Here is a 21,104-nt window from a genome sequence, read left to right on the forward strand (position 1 = left end):
TGCTACCGAGACAGGAACAACAGCAATAGTCCGAATGTGACGGGATTGCTGACTGCTATCGGGAATAGCAGTGGAAATGGAAATCGTCTCAAACGGCTGATTGTTAACACACTTAGTTGCGGGTGCAACTCTCAAAACGACAGCAACCGTCTGAGCGAGACGGGGTTGCTGACTGCTATCGGTAATAGCAGTGGGAACGGATTGTCTTAATCAGTCAATTGACGACACTCTGCTGCGGATGCAGCTCTCGGAGCATTAAATCCTCATCCGGCTCGAAGGACCAAAAAAAATGTTGGATTTCTCAAAAGTGGACTGTATAGGTGGTTCTTGGATGGTGTGGATTGTGGAAGTAGATCTGTGGGTTAGAAATTGTTGCTCGCGTCCCGCAGTGACGGAGCCGGGTGGGAGCAGGAGTGCTAGGTGACTCCTTCCCTGGATGGCCCGCAGGCTGTGAAGTCCTTATGACTTCACCTCGATGGTGGTGGACTGGACCAGTCTCGCTCGACTGACAGCACCTCAATTACACTCAATAAACACTACACTTTACGGAAGGAGGTGCTCATCCTAGAGCACCACGCTACTATGTGGGCGGACTTTAGGACTTCGAAACGAAACACCGGATAAATTCACTTTACACAGGATTTATTAGCATTTTCTCTTTCACTTTTATTTACACTGATAGACCGTTTGTCGGGTCTTACAATATATCACTATTAGAGCTTTAGCCAGCTCGGATGATTAATCTACACTTGTTATCACTTGCCTTTTGCCAGGCTTCAATTCGTAATTATACTATCACTACTTATCACTACCTTTAGCCAGGTCAAATTCAAATTCATACTCCTCCTACTGCGCGACGAGCGCGCATATTTATATCCCTTTGACGCGCATTCCAGAAACATCACGCAGCACGTGGAGTATTCCAGGCGTGCCGCGTACGTTATCGATGATGACAATGATGATTGATGATGACGATTGCCCTTGCGCGCCACTGCACGGTGACACATCTCTCGCTTTCAGTGGTACTCACCGCGGCGTCGCGTCGATGATATGCTGACACTCACTCTCTCGCGTCGTCGGCGACGGGTGCTGCTTCGCTAGATGGATAGACGTCGTGTCGGTGCTGCTGTTGTTATTTATGTTCCCAACGTCGTTTTGAGCGTCAAGTGCAACAATCGATAGTTTGGAGGCGCGTGCTGTTAGTGGTTCAGAATTTCATCTTTCAGTCCGCCATGCGGACTGAACAGCCTGGTTCCTTCAAGGAAGTGGACAAATTTCGATTAGCACCAAAACCCATCTTGCGACATATCAAACTCCATGATTTTGAAAGACAAGCTCAATAGATGAGTTTTTGAGAGGTTTTGGACACATTGGCCACGTTCGGAAGTGTTCCCGGGAGCCTGGTTCCCTCAGGGGACCGGATAAATTGCGATTAGCACCGAAACCCATTTTGCGGCATGTCCAACTCCATGATTTTAAAAGACAAGCACAATACATGAATTTTCGAGAGATTTTGGACAAACTGGCCACGTCCGGGAGTGTTCAAGGGAGCCTGAGTGTCTCAGGGAAGCGGTCAAATTTCGATTGGCTCCAAAACCCATCTTGCGACATATCAACAAATCATGTTTTGTGCTTGTCTTTCAAAATCATGGAGTTTGACATGTCGCAAAATGGGTTTAGGTGCCAATCGAAATTTGTCCAGTCTCCTGAGGGAACCAGGAAAAAAATTCTTAAAAAAATTCTCGGAATTTTTGGCAATTCTTCGGAATTCTCGCGGTGAAATATTCTTCGGAATTTCTTCTATGGAATATACACGCGAGATTTTCTGATATTACCAAAGCAATGTTTTTAGGATTCCGGCTGATTTTTTCGGTGTTTTGTTACCTGGAAATTCTTTGTAAATTCCAATGGAAATTTTTCGATTTTTTACGGTAGATTTAAAATTTACCGTTGTAAAATTTCGCTGTTCAATGATTTTTTCTCATATTTGTCACTCCCAAAAGTTTTTACGGACGTGATCGGCAGCGTAAATTATTCCAAGAATTTTCCAAGATTCTGCTTCCAAGTTTCTGAAGAGACTAAAAGATGAAGTTTTGAATAAACTCCAGGGGCTCCAGGAGGAATTCCTGGATTAGCTCCAAGAGGAACTACAGGATAAACTCCGAGATGAATTGGAACTCCAGAACTAAATCCTGGAAGAACTGCAGAAGGAATTCCATGAAAAAATCCTGGAAGAAAAAACTTTAGAAGGAATTCCTGGAAGAGCTCAAATCAAAGGAGAAATATATTGAAGAACTATAGAAGAAATTTCTGGAGGAGCTCCTAGTAAAATTGTTGTAGAAACTCCAGGAAGGATTCCTGGATGAACTTTTTAGATGAAATTCCTGGAGAATTACCAGGAAGAATTCCTCAAGAAACTCGAGGATGAATTCCCGAAGGAGTTCTTTAAGAATCCAGGAGGAGCTCCTGCACGAGTTCTAAGAGGAGTTTCTGGAGGAACTCCAAAAGTAAATTCTGGAGGAGCTCCAAGACGATTTTCTGGAGAAACTGCAGGAAGGAATTATAAAGGAACTCTAAGAAGAATTCCTATATGAACCAGGAAGAATTCCTGGAAGAACTCCTGAGTTTGTCCTGGATTTTTCCAATAACTCATCCTGAATTTTTCCAGGTATTCATCCTGAATTTCTTCAGGAATTCAATCTAAATTTCCTCAGGAAATAATCCTTAATTGCTCCAGGAACTCATTCTGAAATCCCCCAAAAATTCTTCCTGAAACCCCCAGGAATGCATTCTGAAATCCCCCAGGAATTCATTTTAAAATGCCCACTGAATTCCTCCAGAAATTAATTCTTCATACCTCCAGTTCTACAGAAGAAACTTGTGGAGAAGCTACTAGAATTTATTTTGTAGAAACTCCAGAAAGGATTCTTGGATGAACTCTAGGAAAAAATCCATAAGGAACTCGAGGATGAATTCCCGAAGGAGTTCCTGAAGAAATACCAGGAGCAGTTCCTAAAGAAACACCAGGAGGAGTTCCTGCGCGAGTTCTAGGAGGAGTTTCTGAAGGAACGAATTTCTGAGGGAAATCCGGATGAATTCTTGAAAGAATTCAGGATGAATTCTTGGGGAATTCAGGATGAATTCCTTGGGGAATTCAGGGTGAATTCCTTGGGGAATTCAGGATGAATTAATTGGGGAATTCAGGATGAATTCCTTGGGGAATTCAGGATGAATTCCTTGGGGAATTCAGGATGAATTCCTTGGGGAATTCAGGATGAATTCCTTGGGGAATTCAGGATGAATTCGTGGGGGAATTCAGGATGAATTCGTGGGGGAATTCAGAATGAATTCGTGGAGGAATTCAGAATGAATTCCAGGGGGAATTCAGGATGAATTCCTGGGGGAATTCAGGATCAATTCCTTGGGGAATTCAGGATCAATTCCTTGGGGAATTCAGGATGAATTCCTTGGGGAATTCAGGATGAATTCCTTGGGGAATTCAGGATGAATTCCTTGGGGAATTCAGGATGAATTCCTTGGGGAATTCAGGATGAATTCCTTGGGGAATTCAGGATGAATTCCTTGGGGAATTCAGGATGAATTCCTGGGGGAATTCAGGATGAATTCCTTGTGGGAATTCAGGATGAATTCCTTGTGGGAATTCAGGATGAATTCCTTGTGGGAATTCAGGATGAATTCCTGGGGAATTCAGGATGAATTCCTGGGGAATTCAGGATGAATTCTTGGGTGAATTCAAGATGAATTCTGGGGAATTCAGGATGAATTCCTGGGGAATTCAGGATGAATTCCTGGGGAATTCAGGATGAATTCCTGGGGAATTCAGGATGAATTCCTGGGAATTCAGGATGAATTCCTGGGAATTCAGGATGAATTCCTGGGGAATTCAGGATGAATTCCTGGGGAATTCAGGATGAATTCCTGGGGAATTCAGGATGAATTCTGGGGAATTCAGGATGAATTCCTGGGAATTCAGGATGAATTCCTGGGGAATTCAGGATGAATTCCTGGGGAATTCAGGATGAATTCCTGGGGAATTCAGGATGAATTCTGGGGAATTCAGGATGAATTCTGGGGAATTCAGGATGAATTCCTGGGGAATTCAGGATGAATTCCTGGGGAATTCAGGATGAATTCTGGGAATTCAGAATGAATTCCTGGGGAATTCAGGATGAATTCCTGGGGAATTCAGAATAAATTCCTGAGGGAATTCAGAATGAATACCTTGGGGGAATTCAGGATGAATTCCTGGGGAATTCAGAATGAATTCCTGGGGAATTCAGAATGAATTCCTGGGGAATTCAGAATGAATTCCTGGGGAATTCAGAATGAATTCCTGGGGAATTCAGAATGAATTCCTGGGGAATTCAGAATGAATTCCTGGGGAATTCAGAATGAATTCCTGGGGAATTCAGAATGAATTCCTGGGGAATTCAGAATGAATTCCTGGGAATTCAGAATGAATTCTGGGGAATTCAGAATGAATTCCTGGGGAATTCAGAATGAATTCCTGGGGAATTCAGAATGAATTCTGGAGGAATTCAGAATGAATTCCTGGGGAATTCAGAATGAATTCCTGGGAATTCAGAATGAATTCTGGGGAATTCAGAATGAATTCCTGGGAATTCAGAATGAATTCCTGGGGAATTCAGAATGAATTCCTGGGGAATTCAGAATGAATTCTGGGGAATTCAGAATGAATTCCTGGGGGAATTCAGAATGAATTCCTGGGGGAATTCAGAATGAATTCCTGGGGGATTCAGAATGAATTCCTGGGGGATTCAGAATGAATTACTGGGGGATTCAGAATGCATTCCTGAATTCAGAATGAAATCCTGGGGGAATTCAGAATGACCCTGGGGAATTCAGAATGAATTCCTGGGGAATTCAGAATGAATTCCTGGGGAATTCAGAATGAATTCTGGGGAATTCAGAATGAATTCTGGGGAATTCAGAATGAATTCCTGGGGAATTCAGAATGAATTCCTGGGAATTCAGAATGAATTCCTGGGGAATTCAGAATGAATTCCTGGGAATTCAGAATGAATTCCTGGGGAATTCAGAATGAATTCCTGGGGAATTCAGAATGAATTCCTGGGAATTCAGAATGAATTCCTGGGGAATTCAGAATGAATTCCTGGGAATTCAGAATGAATTCTGGGGAATTCAGAATGAATTCCTGGGGAATTCAGAATGAATTCTGGGAATTCAGGATGAATTCTGGGGAATTCAGGATGAATTCCTGGGGAATTCAGGATGAATTCCTGGGAATTCAGGATGAATTCCTGGGGAATTCAGGATGAATTCTGGGGAATTCAGGATGAATTCCTGGGAATTCAGGATGAATTCCTGGGGAATTCAGGATGAATTCTGGGAATTCAGGATGAATTCCTGAAATTCAGGATGAATTCTGGGAATTCAGGATGAATTCCTGGGAATTCAGGATGAATTCTGGGGAATTCAGGATGAATTCCTGGGAATTCAGGATGAATTCTGGGAATTCAGGATGAATTCCTGGGAATTCAGGATGAATTCCTGGGGAATTCAGGATGAATTCTGGGGAATTCAGGATGAATTCCTGGGGAATTCAGGATGAATTCCTGGGGAATTCAGGATGAATTCCTGGGGAATTCAGGATGAATTCCTGGGGAATTCAGGATGAATTCTGGGGAATTCAGGATGAATTCCTGGGGAATTCAGGATGAATTCCTGGGGAATTCAGGATGAATTCCTGGGGAATTCAGGATGAATTCCTGGGAATTCAGGATGAATTCCTGGGAATTCAGGATGAATTCCTGGGAATTCAGGATGAATTCCTGGGGAATTCAGGATGAATTCCTGGGGAATTCAGGATGAATTCCTGGGGAATTCAGGATGAATTCCTGGGAATTCAGGATGAATTCCTGGGAATTCAGGATGAATTCCTGGGGGAATTTAGGATGAATTCCTGGGGAATTCAGGATGAATTCCTGGGGAATTCAGGATGAATTCCTGGGGGAATTCAGGATGAATTCCTGGGGGAATTCAGGATGAATTCCTGGGGGAATTCAGGATGAATTCCTGGGGGAATTCAGGATGAATTCCTGGGGGAATTCAGGATGAATTCCTGGGGGAATTCAGGATGAATTCCTGGGGGAATTCAGGATGAATTCCTGGGTGAATTCAGGATGAATTTCTGGGGGAATTCAAAATGAAGTCCTGGGGGAATTCAAGATAAAGTGCTGGGGGAATTCAAGATGAATTCCTGGGGAAATTCTAGATGAATTCCTGGGGGAATTCAAGATGAATCCCTGGGTAATTCAGAAATAATTCCTAGGGAAATTTTCTTCCAGGCTTTTGATTTAGTAAGCAGACAAGATCTTGAAGCGTCTAATTATTGATGCGATCGTCGAAGCTGAGACCATGACGACAAACTAACGATCAGTACGAATTTGATACGTCTATGGATGATTTTTCTGGTTTCTTGGTTAAAGAATTACTCGTGGAGAGACTGTAGAAGAGAAAAACTCTTGCATTTCCGGTGGTAAGTACGTTGACGCCAGGATTCTCGCAAGCAATGCATGAAGAATTCTGCTATTGTGAACCTGGAGGAATTAAAAGCAAGTACTTGACCCTAATTTTGACGCTCGTTCAACTTCGGACAAACCAGAGCGGGCATTCTCATTTAACTTTTTCCAGCTCAACAAGCAATAACTTTCACATTTTAAGTCAATAAATATTGTTTTTCACCCCAAAGTACAAATCTTTTCTTTTTTCTGAAACTTTTATGAATACCGGTTTTTTACCGATATCACCGGTATTTATTCTACCAAATATCGCTAACCGCTTTTTTTTTTTTTTTTCAAAAATGGCCAGTACCGACCACCCTACAATGTATTACCTCGGTTTTATAACCAAAACGTGCATTTTTCAATGCTCTAAAACTTTGTTGAAAAACTTAAACTGAAAAGTAACAATCACAATATTGATTTTTTAGGGTCACCCTAACATTATTATTTTAAATAATCATAAAAATTATATACGTCGTACATCGTCGTACTTCAGTAAAGTGACTCAAAATTAAATAAGGAACGTCTCTCTAGAACATCGTACAATGCTAGAATTAGAAATATAATACATTTATTTCAAAATTTTGTAAAACCACCCTATTGCAACAAACTTCAAAATGAAGCTTAAATAATGAGCTCTGACTTTGCTGAAGTTCATAAAATATCATCTTCAAGGTGAACATAATTATTTCCTCGTAATTTCCGGGCGTAGCCCATCGTGCACTGTTTGCATGCAAAAATCAAGGGAGTAGTATAAACGTTTGGATGACTCACACTTTAGTTATGAATATCCAAGAATTATTTTGTAATAATCTGTAATAAAGACAATTGCGGAGAATAGAATTGCCCAAAATGTACTATAGGGTTCATTCAAAACATACGTAACGTAATACTTTGAAGCGTATGACGATTTTAAATGTTGAATCAATCGAGACGAAGGGAGCCCGTGGTTTGAATATCGCCAATTTTCGCGTGACGTACTTTATGAATCCTCTTTCAGCAGAACAGAACAACTTTGTTGTACGAGAAAGGAAAAAATGTAATGTACGTACTATCGAGGTATGCCTTTACTTGGATCTATATTCAAATTTAAACGATACTTTATATTTCGGTCTTTTTTACCGATAATAACCCAATCGCTACCCTGATAATAGTTTGCTATACCTATACTGCCGTATCAAGCAGAGTTGTCCTATGTCGTTTTTTTCAGGATGCCAGACATCATGGCTAGGCTTGCCGGAAATCCGTTCTAGTTCTTAAATCCATTGATCGAATTGAATTCTTTTGTCGGGCACCAGGGCAGCAAGAAGGCCATCAACTTAAAACGACATAGGACAACTATGCTTGGGATGGCAGTGTATTGCCTGTGCAAGCATAACCGTCCCAGTTTTGTTTAACTTCCTATCTATATTGTAACAGTTATGCTTCCATAGGCAGTAACAATCGTACTCACCTCAAGCTCGGAGATCTACGGTGACCGTTGTGGTATGCATGCCCGGGATGCAGATGACCGTCTCCACCGGTCAACGATTCCAGCGATGGCTGCCGGGAGACATCCTGTAGCTCCTGGGGAAAGGGGGAACAACCATCCGTCCAACCATCACAGTTCGTTGCATAGTGTAAAAGCAATGAGACAAAAACGAGATCGCAAAACGAGAAAGGAAACCAGGAAAAGCGGGATGACAAGGACAAACTGTTAGAATGTGGCATACCAAAGCTCAACGCACAATGGGGCTAAGTTGTCGTATGGAAGGGGTTCGGTTTGATCAAAACCTAGGGACAAGGCTACGTTCACTACAGATAAACTTTTAGCTATTGAAACTGACGACACTGTTAGTTCGGCCGCATGTTTTTTTTCACGCAAAATTCATTTCTGTTGGATATATCGTACTACATGTAACAAACAGTTTTAGTTTTCACTATGCTTGTCCAATCGAAATTAACGAGGTGAATTGATTGTTTTTAATTTGTCCTATATTTATTTGGTATTTGTAATGTTGTTAGCTAGTAATAGTTGTAAAATGATGGGCGAATGAAAATCTATTTGCAAATGGGTGTGTGGCAAGTGTTCAACGTGTTTGTAAAAGATTATGAAACCGATTAGTCAGAGAGAAGCATGCGATGTTCTATGCTTTAATATGTACAAACGTTAAGAATTATTTACATGCTATTTACGTTAGTTGATCAAACATATCTGAGCAGTACAGTTTCTAGCATGCGAGTGATAAGAAAAACCAAGCAAAAATTGAGATGTAGAATAACCATAAAAAGTATAGATTAAATTAATGCTATTAATTGATTACTTACCGCTAAAGATATTCAAAGCTAAGGTTATCTATTCTACTCAATGGAATGGGACATATGGAATTGGAAAGGGATTCAACTACTCTAAACGAGGTATATCTCTAATTTGAAGAATTGGCCTTTTTCAAGGGTAGAATATCATTATAGGTAAGATACCATCAATAATTACGAAGAACAAAGTAATTTTTCAAGTTCCTTCATAGTAAGAAACTGCCAAATTTGTTTTTTTTTTCAAATTTTATCTCAACAGGAAAGAAAATTCTTCCAACTGTTTTATAATCGAGTACCTTTACTGCTTCTATCACTCAAGTCTTTAAACATATTTTTGCTTTCATATATCACGCTTTGCTGATATTTATTACCATCGAAAAAATTGGGTCAAGAATTCCCTGGACCGGATCAGGAGTATTCCGGCAATAGAACTCACTAGCGGCACGCGGCGCATGGACTTCGAGATCCTAGAAACGACTGAAGTCCGATGGCCAAGCTTCGAAGAATACAAACATCGCCGGGGTCGGTATTCAAGGTGACAATGCCCCTCAACACCGAGAAATTGGTTTCATGCTTGTCGCCACAGGCGCACGTCAAGTGGGAACCAATCAATGAGAGAATAATCATTGCCAGATTCAGTACACAGGTTACAAACCGATAATCCAATAATTCGCCGACCAGTTCTGTCAAGTTATAGGAGAAGGAAATTTTTTACAGGGAACTAAATGCCGTCGCATGTAAAGTTTTGAATGGTTACATCAGGATCGACATGGATCGACTTCGATGGCTCCGATGCCATGGTCTCGAAAAATGGGGGAAAACGGTTAGTTGTTTGCCGAATTCTGTGCCATAAACGACCTCGTGATTAGGGGATCGCTCTTTCCCCATCGGCTAGTGTACATATCACGTGATTGACAAACTGAAAATCAAATCGACAACATCTGCATCAGCAAGAAATGGAGATGGAACCTTTATTGATGTCTAGATTGAAGGCAGTCGCTGTGTCTGACCATCACCGGCGGCTAGAAGACCCAGCTGTGAAGAGATCGTTCGTTGAAGAACGTGGAAGTCGAGCAGCGGATATTTTGTAAGGTGACAGCGTAGAAGAGCAGTCAGTGGATGGCTATAAAGAATGTCTTTATCACGACTAGCGAGAACAGCTTTGGTGAGCCGCACACTCAGCGAAAAGAGTGAACTACTGATGCAACCTGGCGGAATATTGAGAAGCGTAGTGCAGCAATGGTCGCGATAGAGTAGGCCACAGCCAGTGCAGCAAGATTCAATTCCCATCAACGGTATTCGGCTCCAGAGAAGAATATTCAACATTGCTGTAGACGGGACAAGTGAGTGTGGGTAGATTCCATGGACGACGAAGGAGAGAAATCCACAGCAACTAGGTAGCGATATTCGCGACAGGTCAGTTACCGATTCAACTGATCAGCTGAAACGTTGATTCGAGCACTTCGAAGTTCCGATGACGAACCTTCGCTGCACTACACCCTTCAACTCCGAGGTCCCTTCACTGCAGGACCAATATTCGAAGCATGAAACAACAAGGCTCCCGGGTTTTTCGCATATCAGCAGATCTGATCAAGGCTGACTAGTTAGTTACTACTCGGAAATACCTCGGACACCGCACTTTTTCGGCAGACTAGATGCAAGGTGTCTTGGTGAAGGTCCTAAAGAAGAAGGGCCTAAGTGTATGCGACACTTAAGTGGCGGGGCATCATGCTACTGTACATTATTCGCAAAGTTCTGTGCACATTATCCTAAATTGGATACAGGAGAAGGAATCCCTGGAAGATCATTTGTAGACCATATTGTCATGCTTATCGTCCAGCAGGTCAACGAATTCCAAGTATTTCTCTATTTGGAATTCATTGACCACGAAAAACCTCTCGATCATCTAAACTAGCGATTCTCAACCTTTTTCTTTGGAGGTACGAATAAAAAAAAATATTCAAGATATGTGAAAAATGGACCTGAAAACTAATGAGAAATATGCTGCCGTAATCTGAAAAAGTGACGTATACGCCATTTTCCAAAAATGGTGTTAACGAGTACTACTCATCAAGCTCTATAACAGAAAAATGGAAAACATGCATGTTGTAAAATGGCTGTTACGTCACTTTTCCAGATTACGGCAGTATGGCTCTCCAAAAAGCTGTCTGAAATATTCGTTACTTTGTGAATTTTTTGCAATTTACATTACGTTTATACATTAACCTTTTTACTAGACATTGAGGACTTTTGGAGCCTTCCGAGCCTTCTAAAAGAAGGCTTCTGAGCATGTTGAAAGCATGCTCCTCACCCTCTTGAAAGGATGCTTCCAAGCCCCTTGAAAGAATAATTCTGATACACTTGAAAGAAGGCTTCCGAGCCCTTTTAAAGTAGGCTTTCAAGCTTCCTGAGAGGAAGCTTCCAAGCCTCTTAAAAGGAGACTTTCGAGCCTCTTGAAGGCAGGCTTCCAAGCCTCTTAAAAAGAGTCTTCCAAGCCTCTTGAAGGCAGGCCTCCAAGCCTCTTAAAAAGAGTCTTCCAAGCCTCGTCAAGGGAGGTTTTCAAGCCTCTTAAAAAAGAGTCTTCCAAGCCTGTTGAAAGTAAGCTTCCAAGCCTCATGAAAGTGGGCTTCCGAGCCTCTTTAAAGGAGGCTTCCGAGCCTCTTGAAAGGAGGCTTCCGAGCCTCTTGAAAGGAGGCTTCCGAGCCTCTTGAAAGCAGGTGCCCGAGCCTCTTGAAAGGAGGCACACATGCCTCATGAAAGGAGGCTTCCGAGCCTCATGTAAGCTGGCTTCTGAGCCTCTTGAAAGGTGGCTTTCGAGCCTTTTGAAAGGAGGCTTCCGAGCCTCTTGAAAGGAGGCTTCCGAGCCTCTTGAAAGGAGGCTTCCGAGCCTCTTGAAAGGAGGCTTCCGAGCCTCTTGAAAGGAGGCTTCCGAGCCTCTTGAAAGGAGGCTTTCGAGCCTCTTGAAAGGAGGCTTCCGAGCCTCTTGAAAGGAGGCTTCGGAGCCTCTTGAAAGGAGGCTTCTGAGCCACTTGGAAGGAGGCTTTTGAGCCTCTTGAAAGGAGGCTTCCTGAGCCTCTTGAAAGGAGGCTTCTGAGCCTCTTGAAAGAAGGCCTGAGCCTCTTGAAAGGAGGCTTCTGAGCCTCTTGAAAGAAGGCTCTGAGCCTCTTGAAAGGAGGCTTCTGAGCCTCTTGAAAGAAGGCTCTGAGCCTCTTGAAAGGAGGCTTCCGAGCCTCTTGAAAGGAGGCTTCCGAGCCTCTTGAAAGGAGGCTTCCGAGCGTCTTGAAAGGAGGCTTCTGAGCCTTTTGAAAGCAGGCTTCTGAGCCTTTTGAAAGGAGGCTTCTGAGCCTCTTGAAAGGAGGCTTCTGAGCCTCTTGAAAGGAGGCTTTTGGGCCTCTTGAAAGGAGGCTTCCGAACCTCTTGAAAGTAGGCTTCCGAGCCTCTTGAAAGGAGGCTTCTGAGCCTCGTAAAAGGAAGCTTCTGAGCCTCTTAAAAGGAGGCTTCCGAGCGTATTAAAAGGAGGCTTCCGTGCCTATTGAAGGAGGCTTCCGAGCCTCTTGAAAGGAGGCTTCCGAGCCTTTTGTGCGGAAGCTTCTGAGCCTCTTAAAAGGAGGCTTCCGAGCCTCTTGAAAGGAGGCTTCCGAGCCTCTTGAAAGGAGGCTTCCGAGCCTCTTGAAAGGAGGCTTCCGAGCCTCTTGAAAGGAGGCTTCCGAGCCTCTTGAAAGGAGCACAATTTAAATGTCTTTGTTATACTGATCGTCATGGATATTATATACATTACAAAGTTTTAGAATAAATAAATATCAGAACGTTATCTAAAAGCTTTTTTGAAACGTACATCCACCATTACGCATTTTGGTCTGAGGTATTCCACATTGAGAACCGCTGGTCTGAACGACGGAGATCTTTGCCTAACCCTATTAGGGTAGTCGCAGTAGTGAGGCATGGATGTGCACTATCTCTGCTACTGTTCCTTATCGTTATCAACGAAACCGTGGTGGGTGCGATTGACCGTGTACCAAACCATGGGTTGACCTGCAGTCTATTACTATAGAGCACCTAAACGACTTCGATTTGGCTGATGATGTTGTTCTACTGCGCAATGGCAGAGATTAAGCTAAACGACCTGGTCGAACGCTCCTCTAAGGCGAGCGTTCACCATCTACGTCAACAAGACCAAATAGTTGGATGTCAACGTGAACCATCCCTCCAACTTTACGACAGTCGCACAGATCAAGAAAGCTAGGGCTGCTTATGCGAGTTAACGAACTATCTGAAGATTCAATCAGACAAAAATTTGGATGTTCCACTCCAACGCGAAAGCTGTGTTGTTGTTCGGCAGTGGGACGTGATGTGTATCAGTGGAAATCACACAGAAGCAGCAAGTATGCATCAACCGATATCTAAGTTTTCTGCCCGATGGCCTTACAACTGGATCTCAAATGCTGAGTTCCATTAACAATGCGATAAAAAATTTATATCAGCAGAAATTCAATAAAGTTAATGATGGTGGGCCGACGGTACATTACGAAAGGTTGTAGGCGGAATCCGCAAGCATGCGGAATGGAAACCTGCAGGATCGCGCAGCAGAGGCAGATCCAGGGGTTTGTGACGATGAAGCATCAGCAAAGAAAATATTAAAATCGATAAGATAGAGATCTCATTCGTTGGCACTATGTACCCTTAGTGGTGCTAAGAATTCAAGGGTGAGTGAAGGAGTATTTGCTCCACGATCTTTCGGAGGCACAAATCTCAATAAATTAGCATACATTAAAAACCATGATTTTGTTTTGCGTTGCTGCGACATATGTCAGCAGCCGTAAAATAGAAAAGTTCACAGCTGTCCGTTGCTTTTTTAATAAGATTGGTGGCCTTGGAAACTGTCCACAACAAATAAGCTTGCTATCTACAATCTACAAACAATGACACCTTATGTCCGAGGTTCATAATTTGGTTGGAATGAAAGCTTTGTAAGACCACTTTGGTTATGCAAACAGTTAGTAAAAGGTTTGTTACGAAATATTGAAACCCTTGTAACATTTCAGGTTACTTCATACAGGAAATGAAAGCCACCTCCGTAAAGATTTGAGACATAAGATACTGTGGGGTCCCGTGACTACCATCCTTTGCCCGATCGGGCCACAATTTAACCAGTTCCCATCATCATTGACTTTATGGAGGAATGAGTTACTCAACTAGCTCTACGCACACGGTTATTTTGAACAATTAGGTTGAAATCTAGCCGTTAATACTTGTTTGTTTCCTTTATTACCCTCTTTACCATACGGAGCCTATCGCTCCTACTACTACGTAATTCATTTTGTTCTAGGCACTGTTTTCTAAACAAATATTATTCATTTCAATGTTTAATATTAAAAAACGAGTTTTCGCCTACACTTTAATAAAATTAACATTTATGTGCTAGTCACATCAGCTAATTGGATTAAAGTGCGAGATTTCTATTTCAAAAGCCAAGACCAATACCAATATGTATCATTATTTTGAATAAAAGTACCTATATTCAGTGAGTTATCGCCGTCATCGGGTGTGACTATAAGTCATTTTGGATGAAAGAACTTGGTCATATTTTATCCTCCTTATTTCAAAGGTTCACCTCAGCTTAAAGATTCCCACACCAACACACGACACGACTGTCGCTGTCGCTGGCCAACTGCAATTGTCAGTCGTGTTGATATGGAAGCGACAATGGATCCTTGCATTCAGCGACTCTAAGTCGCGGACAGCAACAGTCGCGTTGCGTGCGTTTGGGGGAGCCTTAATTTCGTCAACAATTTTCGAATGCAGAGCACAAGCTAGGGCAGACCTGCATAGATTTTCCTTACTATTCATTCACATTGCTGCAGAATCGAAACGCATCCAACCAGTAGTGAATACAAAATTGCTAGACTGGGAAATAATTAAATTGCAACAACCGCACAAAAACCGTTATAAAACGGTTGATTTTGAAAACGTCCTTCCAAACTCGTGTCTATCAATATGTACTATGCAAATAATTGAAGTACTGAATTCTGCTCTGCATATGCTACATAGTGGCACTATGTATCAAAAAATTACCACCTACTGTTCTTAACTTGGCTAAACGACTCATCCTCACCCCGGACCCATCTTCACACCCGATGACAGCGATTCGGCACAATAATATATTGTTACCTAAAACACATCATACTCGGAAATGGTACTATCATACTTCAGTGTACATACACACAGTTAACCAACATCAAATACACACCGAAACCAAAACCACAACTGGGAATACTCAGCGGTCCTGGGACCGCAAAACCCAAAAGCAAGAACATGAAACTGGGAAAAACAAAACAAATACGGAGCATATCGATATTACGGAACAGAATAACAAAGGTACGAGGAAGGCAACGAACGGGACATGGGTTCACGTGTCTGTAAGGTGTTACCAGTTTCGGAACGAGACTTCACCTTTCTGTTCCTAGTTGAAGATGGTTAACGTGATGATATGAAATGTAAGAAAAAGATAGAAATACAGATCAAAACCAAAATTACACTGAGATAACACTGAATTGGCACCCGTGGAGAAGAAGTACGTTTAGCTCAGTATGGGGGGAGCTCACCGAAAGTGGATGGATTCTGTTGGACTTACGGATGGATGGAATAGATTTTATAATTTGTGAATTCAACGAATTTCAATTAATGTTTTAATGAAAATTTTGATCAATCCACTTAGTAATCGTGGTATATTTCCTATTTCAATTTTTTCCAAGTTTCGGATGTTTTTCCCAATCAGCTTACAATTTTTTATATTAATTTACCAAAATCTATTAAACAATTGGAAACATGCGAAATTTATAGATTCGTTTACAAATGTATCAATGTTTGTATGTATGTTCCAGCATTACTTCTGAGTGTATGCGTGTGCAAAAAAAAACTTACTTATCTCTCGGTTGACTTGATCTTCCGAGACTCGCACTGCGTAAAAGTGAGATATCTTTTCAGTCAGATGACCAATTTACACGAAACCACCATGTACTCCCCCCAAAATTAGTTCCTCCTCAGTTGAGAACATATCAAAAGTGAATGGATAGAAGTCTCGGGTAAATATGGCTGAATAAAAGGCTCACAGGTACATGGAAAAGTGACCAATGAGGTAGCTCATAAACACTTCTCTAAATTTTTTGAAAGGCCGTCCTCTTATTCCTTTTTCTTTAATGCCCTCATTATCTGGACAATATTCGAGCCAAATTGTTTAACGTTTGGGCAATGCCAAACTCATTAGAAGTCAATACGGGAAAATGTATGAAGAAACATAGAAAAATAGTGATAGATGGCACCATTTACGACGAAGAACTATGATACTCGTCAAGTTCTTGGAAAATTCAATACAGAATGTTATGATGGATGCATGGATGCATTGGCACGCCGCCGTTTAAAATCTGTCGCGCCGCCGGGCCAAAATTCTCTTCTACGCCGATTCAAATTTGTATGACGAATATGTAATGTTCGGCCGAACAGGTCATTTGGCCGAAAAAGTTGTCTGGCCGAATTTATGTGATGAAGGCAGAAAGAAACATTTGGTCGAAAATTTAATTTGGCCGAAATGGACAAACGGCCAAGCCTACTGGACTTAGCATTTATAAGCGGATCTAAAAGTTGCGAAATAATTCAACCCCCTCTTATGAATGTAGATCATCACTCATCACCAGCCGTTTGTGGCGGTTTTTGAAATTGTACACGCTACTTTTGATACTGACAGTTAAAGTGTATCATATGATTTTACCCGATGCAATTATGAGGAACTGAATATTGAGATCTCGCAAGTAAATTGGCCTGAGATTTTGCACTTAGATACTTTAGACGAAGCTGTAGATCGATTCTATAGTGAATTGAATTGTATTTTTCAACGACATGTGCCGATGAAGCGACAAACGATGAGGCCGAAAAATTAACAACATTGGTGGAACGAAGAGTCGCAAAACTTGCGGAATCGACTACGGCGCAGGAGATTTTTTCAATCGAGAGATGATGATCGTAAGGCCCTGGTGCGGGATTTAGAATGCCAATTTAATTCATTGAACGCATCACGCTTTCGCTCATATATTTTTCGGCTGGAGAGTAACATGAAGGATGACCCGAAGCAGTTTTGGATATACTTGCGAAACCGTACGTCAATTCGCGGGACTCCTCAAACAACTATCTTGGTGAAACGTCTTCAACGCTGATCGAGTCAGCAAGTCCATTCTCGTCGTTCTTTCAAAGCGTGTTAAGTAATACCTCACCACCTTTGGTTGAAGCGTACCTGAACGGACTGCAGACCTACGATCTTAACCTAGCTGCTACAACTTTCACGGAATTAGATGTCCGGAAGAAATTCGCGATGTCGATGGCTCCAAAGGACCAGGTGAAGATGGCCTCTAACCATTATTCATCAAAGAGTGCTCCGATTCACTTGCTCCATCGGCTGCACTGCTTTTCAATCGCTCAATCGTAGAGAAAACCTTCCCTTCGACTTGGAAAAGATCTTCAATAACTCCTATTCATAAATTCGGAAATGTGAACGACGTTCAGAACTGCAGGGGAATCTCTATTCTCAGCTGCCTCGCCAAAGTTTTCGGAAGTATGATGCTGGATTTTATTTACCCAGCAGTTCAACACATCATAGTTACCGAACAACATGGATTTATTGAGAAGCGGTCGACTACTATGAATCTAATGAGTTATGTGTCTATGCTAATCGATAGTATAGAAAAGCGACAACAAATCGATTCTGTGTATGTGGACTTTTCGAAGGCTTTCGATCGAGTTCCTCATCAACTTGCTGTGGAGAAACTCAGAAGAATCAGCTTCCCTGATTGATTAGCCACTTGGATCGCTTCATACCTCGACAACCGTTATGCATCTGTGAAACTCGGGACAGTCAGGTCGGTTCCTTTCCGTATTACGTCCGGAGTGCCGCAAGAAGGCCACCTTGGGCCACTACTTTTTGTGCCTTTTTTGAACGATTAATGCAGCGAATTAAAATCTTCAAACACAAACACCGTACATCGTACGGGCAAAAAAAAAATCCGTTTGATGTTTGTTGTGAATGTTTTAATGTCATCAGTCATTTGTATGATTTTAATTAAGGTAAACGGATGTTCAAGTCACGTATTAATTCTTCAGCTTTTCAGTCTGTACGATGAATAACATAGTCGAAGACTGTAAATAAATAAATAAATAAAAAAATAATAAAAATAAAAATAAAGGTGTCGTTTGGCCGAACTGGTCGTTTTGTCAAAACATTCGTTTGGCCGAAATGGTCAGTTTTCCGAAATGGTCATTCGTCAGAAAGGGCCGTTTGGCCGAACTAGTAGACATATAATCTGTTCGGCAACTGTCATTTTCAGCCGTATAATCCGTTCGGACAAATGGCCTTCTCTGGTAATCGACCATTTCGAGCAAACCTCATTTTCAGCCAAGTAACCTTTTCAGCCAAACGATATTTTCGACCATTTTTGGCCAGATGATTTGTTAGAAAAACGACTTTTTTGATCAAATTACCATTGCGGCCGTATGTCGCTTTAGACAAATGCTATTTTAGGCCAAACCATTTTCGACTTCAAAAATGCTTTGGCCAAATGGAATTCGGCTAAACAAATATCGACTTAATGTGTTATTTGGCCAAGAAGTATTGGAACCAATGAATTTCCTCTGAATGACTTTCGGCCAAATGACGGAAAGGGCCAAACCACCCTTCTGACCGAAAATGTCATTTGACCGAAATATAACTGGTCATTTTGCAGAAAATATCGATTTACCAAAATGGTCGTTTGGCAGAAAAGACCATTTGATTGCAAATGTTGCAAGTTAAAATGGACATACGACTGAACTGGTCTTCTAACCAAAATGAAGGTTTGACAAAAAGGGATGTATAGCCGACAAGGCCGTATTATCCATTCAGTAAATGACATTTTTGGCCGTGTGATCGACTATTTGTGCCAAACGATATGTTAGAATAAACAACTTTTTCGGTCAAATTACTAGTTTGTCTGTATGCCTTTTCGGTCGTATTTCGCTTCCAGCTAATTGTAATTTTCCACCGACCGCTTTCAACCTAATAACCGTTTCAGTCAAATGGAATTCAGCCAAATGTCTTTCGGAAATTTGTTGAAGTCCAAAAAATTTCTTATTCCGAATATTCTTGTGAAAATTCAATAGAGCTTCCCGTGAATATACCAAAAAGTTTTCCGATTCTGCTGTGGAGATTCCGAAGAACTTTCTGTTGGAAATTCTGAAAAATATCCGTATTTCGAAGCACCATCTGTGAAAATCCTGAACAATTTCCCGAAAAAAAAACATGGAAATTGACCTTTCTCGCCAACATTTTTTATTCGCTCAATCGATTCTGTAGTTTATTTGAGGTCAACTTCCCCAAAGAACCCGTATTTCCTGAACATTGACCAACTTTGTACAACGTTCCTGAAGGGCTAAATAAAACTCACAGTAACGGTGTTCGGGTCATATTGACCCGGATTTGATTTAGCAATGATTCAGCCACACCTACATCCTGTAATCGTCGGAGGAAGTCTACTTCGCCACTTTTATGTGGCACAGATAACTTAACGAAAATTGCACACGAATATCGTGCATGAACGGTTTTATTACTGTTTTTCTTTTTCTCAGAAATGTACCCAATACTACTTTAGAGACAATATTTCAACAGATGTTTCAGGTTCTCCAAACCATTCCGAACTTCAGAGTCTTGGTCTACCAGGTCAATTACGCTTGGTATGAAACCAATAGCTCATGGTGCCCATGCAGGCCCTTAGAGGCCATGCACATAATTTACGATCTAGATATGTCCAAACCGGATGTTGGAAGTTCTCCAAATCATTCTGGAGTTCAGATCAATTGGTCTACCAAGACAACTGGGCTCGATACAAAGCTAATAGTAACCCATGGGGTTCATGGCCTCTAAGGGCATGTATAAACACCTTCTTCTTCTTTTTCTTCTTCTTCTTCTTCTGGATCAAGGACAATTCTGGATCGTAAATCAGATCCTTCCTTCTGTTCTAATTATTGTCATGACCCAAACCTTTCAAAATACCTTGAGTTATTTTTGATTCCGTTATCGTACAAATCCTTAACCCTTATGTGGCCGGCTGGATACCCGGGTACCTGTTCGGAATTCAATTCACGATATCTGAATGATTTTTCATAGCAAGACGTTGAAACTTTGTCAGATCCACAATAATGACGATTAAAATCGATTGTTAACGGGTTTAACGGAAGCTTTGATCAAGCAGGGGTGGAGGAAGGGGTTTCGATTTTTATTTACCCTTTAAATGGCCATCAGGGTACCCGGGTACCCACCAAACTGATATGCTTGTATCTTATGCAAGTTTCAACCGATTCCAACAGTTCTGGGATCATTCGATTCCGAACTTTCTTCTTTACTGTCCTATTGTTGGGTTAGATCGGTTCAGTCATGCTGATGTCCGAGAAATTCGGATTTCCGGGCACATGTCCTGATTCGGTAACACTGACCTTGGATTTCGGTATTGGAGTTTTTGAAATTTCCACATCAAGTTGATGTTATGATTATTTTGCGCCCATCAGACGTGTGAACATTCGAAAAGGCAGAATAGGTTCCCAGAGGAGTCAAGAGAGGTCATAAGTATTTTTCAATGGAACCCCAACAATATGGGTATCAATCTTCTTGGAATAATCTAAAGATCTTGTTTCCCATTTTTTTTATCTATCCTACCTCTCATTGATCTCTCTGACCCAAGTGGTCTTCCGGAAGCCCTGGAACATCCGGAGAAATGGTTGATTCTTCCCATTTGCCCCAGTAAGATGCGACTATTTCTTATCACTCAGTCATTGACTCCAGGTGGCCACTAACAGGTCCTCTGAGAGGACCTCCGGAGCAGTAAGTGGTTCTCCGGAAGTTCCGGATCATCGCAGAGTAATTCTTGGAGGAATTCCCAGAGTAATTCCTGGAGGAATTCCCAGAGTTATTCCTGGAGGAATTCCCAGAGAAATTCCTGGAGGAATTCCCAGAGGAATTCCTGGAGGAATTCCCAGAGAAATTCCTGGAGGAATTCCCAGCATCATAAAAATATATCATAAATGAAAATATTTGAAAATTCGCATAAGATGATGTTAAAAACAATTGTATTCATCGAAGGATTGCACTTCTGATGGACCCAAAACAACAAACAAAGATCAATCTGCTGATGAAATTTCAGGAAGTTTGATACTCATATTGCGGCTTAC

The 21,104-nt window shown here is 41.6% G+C and overlaps 1 protein-coding gene across 8 annotated transcripts in view; it reads right to left on the bottom strand.

The window, feature by feature from the left end:
- Positions 1-21,104, bottom strand: part of LOC134220600 (voltage-dependent calcium channel type A subunit alpha-1) — a 283,554-nt gene that overhangs the window by 24,730 nt on the left and 237,720 nt on the right. For all 8 annotated transcript variants that reach the window (XM_062699693.1, XM_062699692.1, XM_062699696.1 and 5 more), the window contains one exon: positions 8,020-8,132. In XM_062699693.1, the coding sequence (XP_062555677.1) occupies positions 8,020-8,132 (113 nt within the window). The remainder of the gene's footprint in view (positions 1-8,019; positions 8,133-21,104) is intronic.

Source organism: Armigeres subalbatus, chromosome 3 (assembly GCF_024139115.2).
Source record: "Armigeres subalbatus isolate Guangzhou_Male chromosome 3, GZ_Asu_2, whole genome shotgun sequence".
Classification (NCBI taxonomy): Eukaryota; Metazoa; Arthropoda; class Insecta; order Diptera; family Culicidae; genus Armigeres; species Armigeres subalbatus.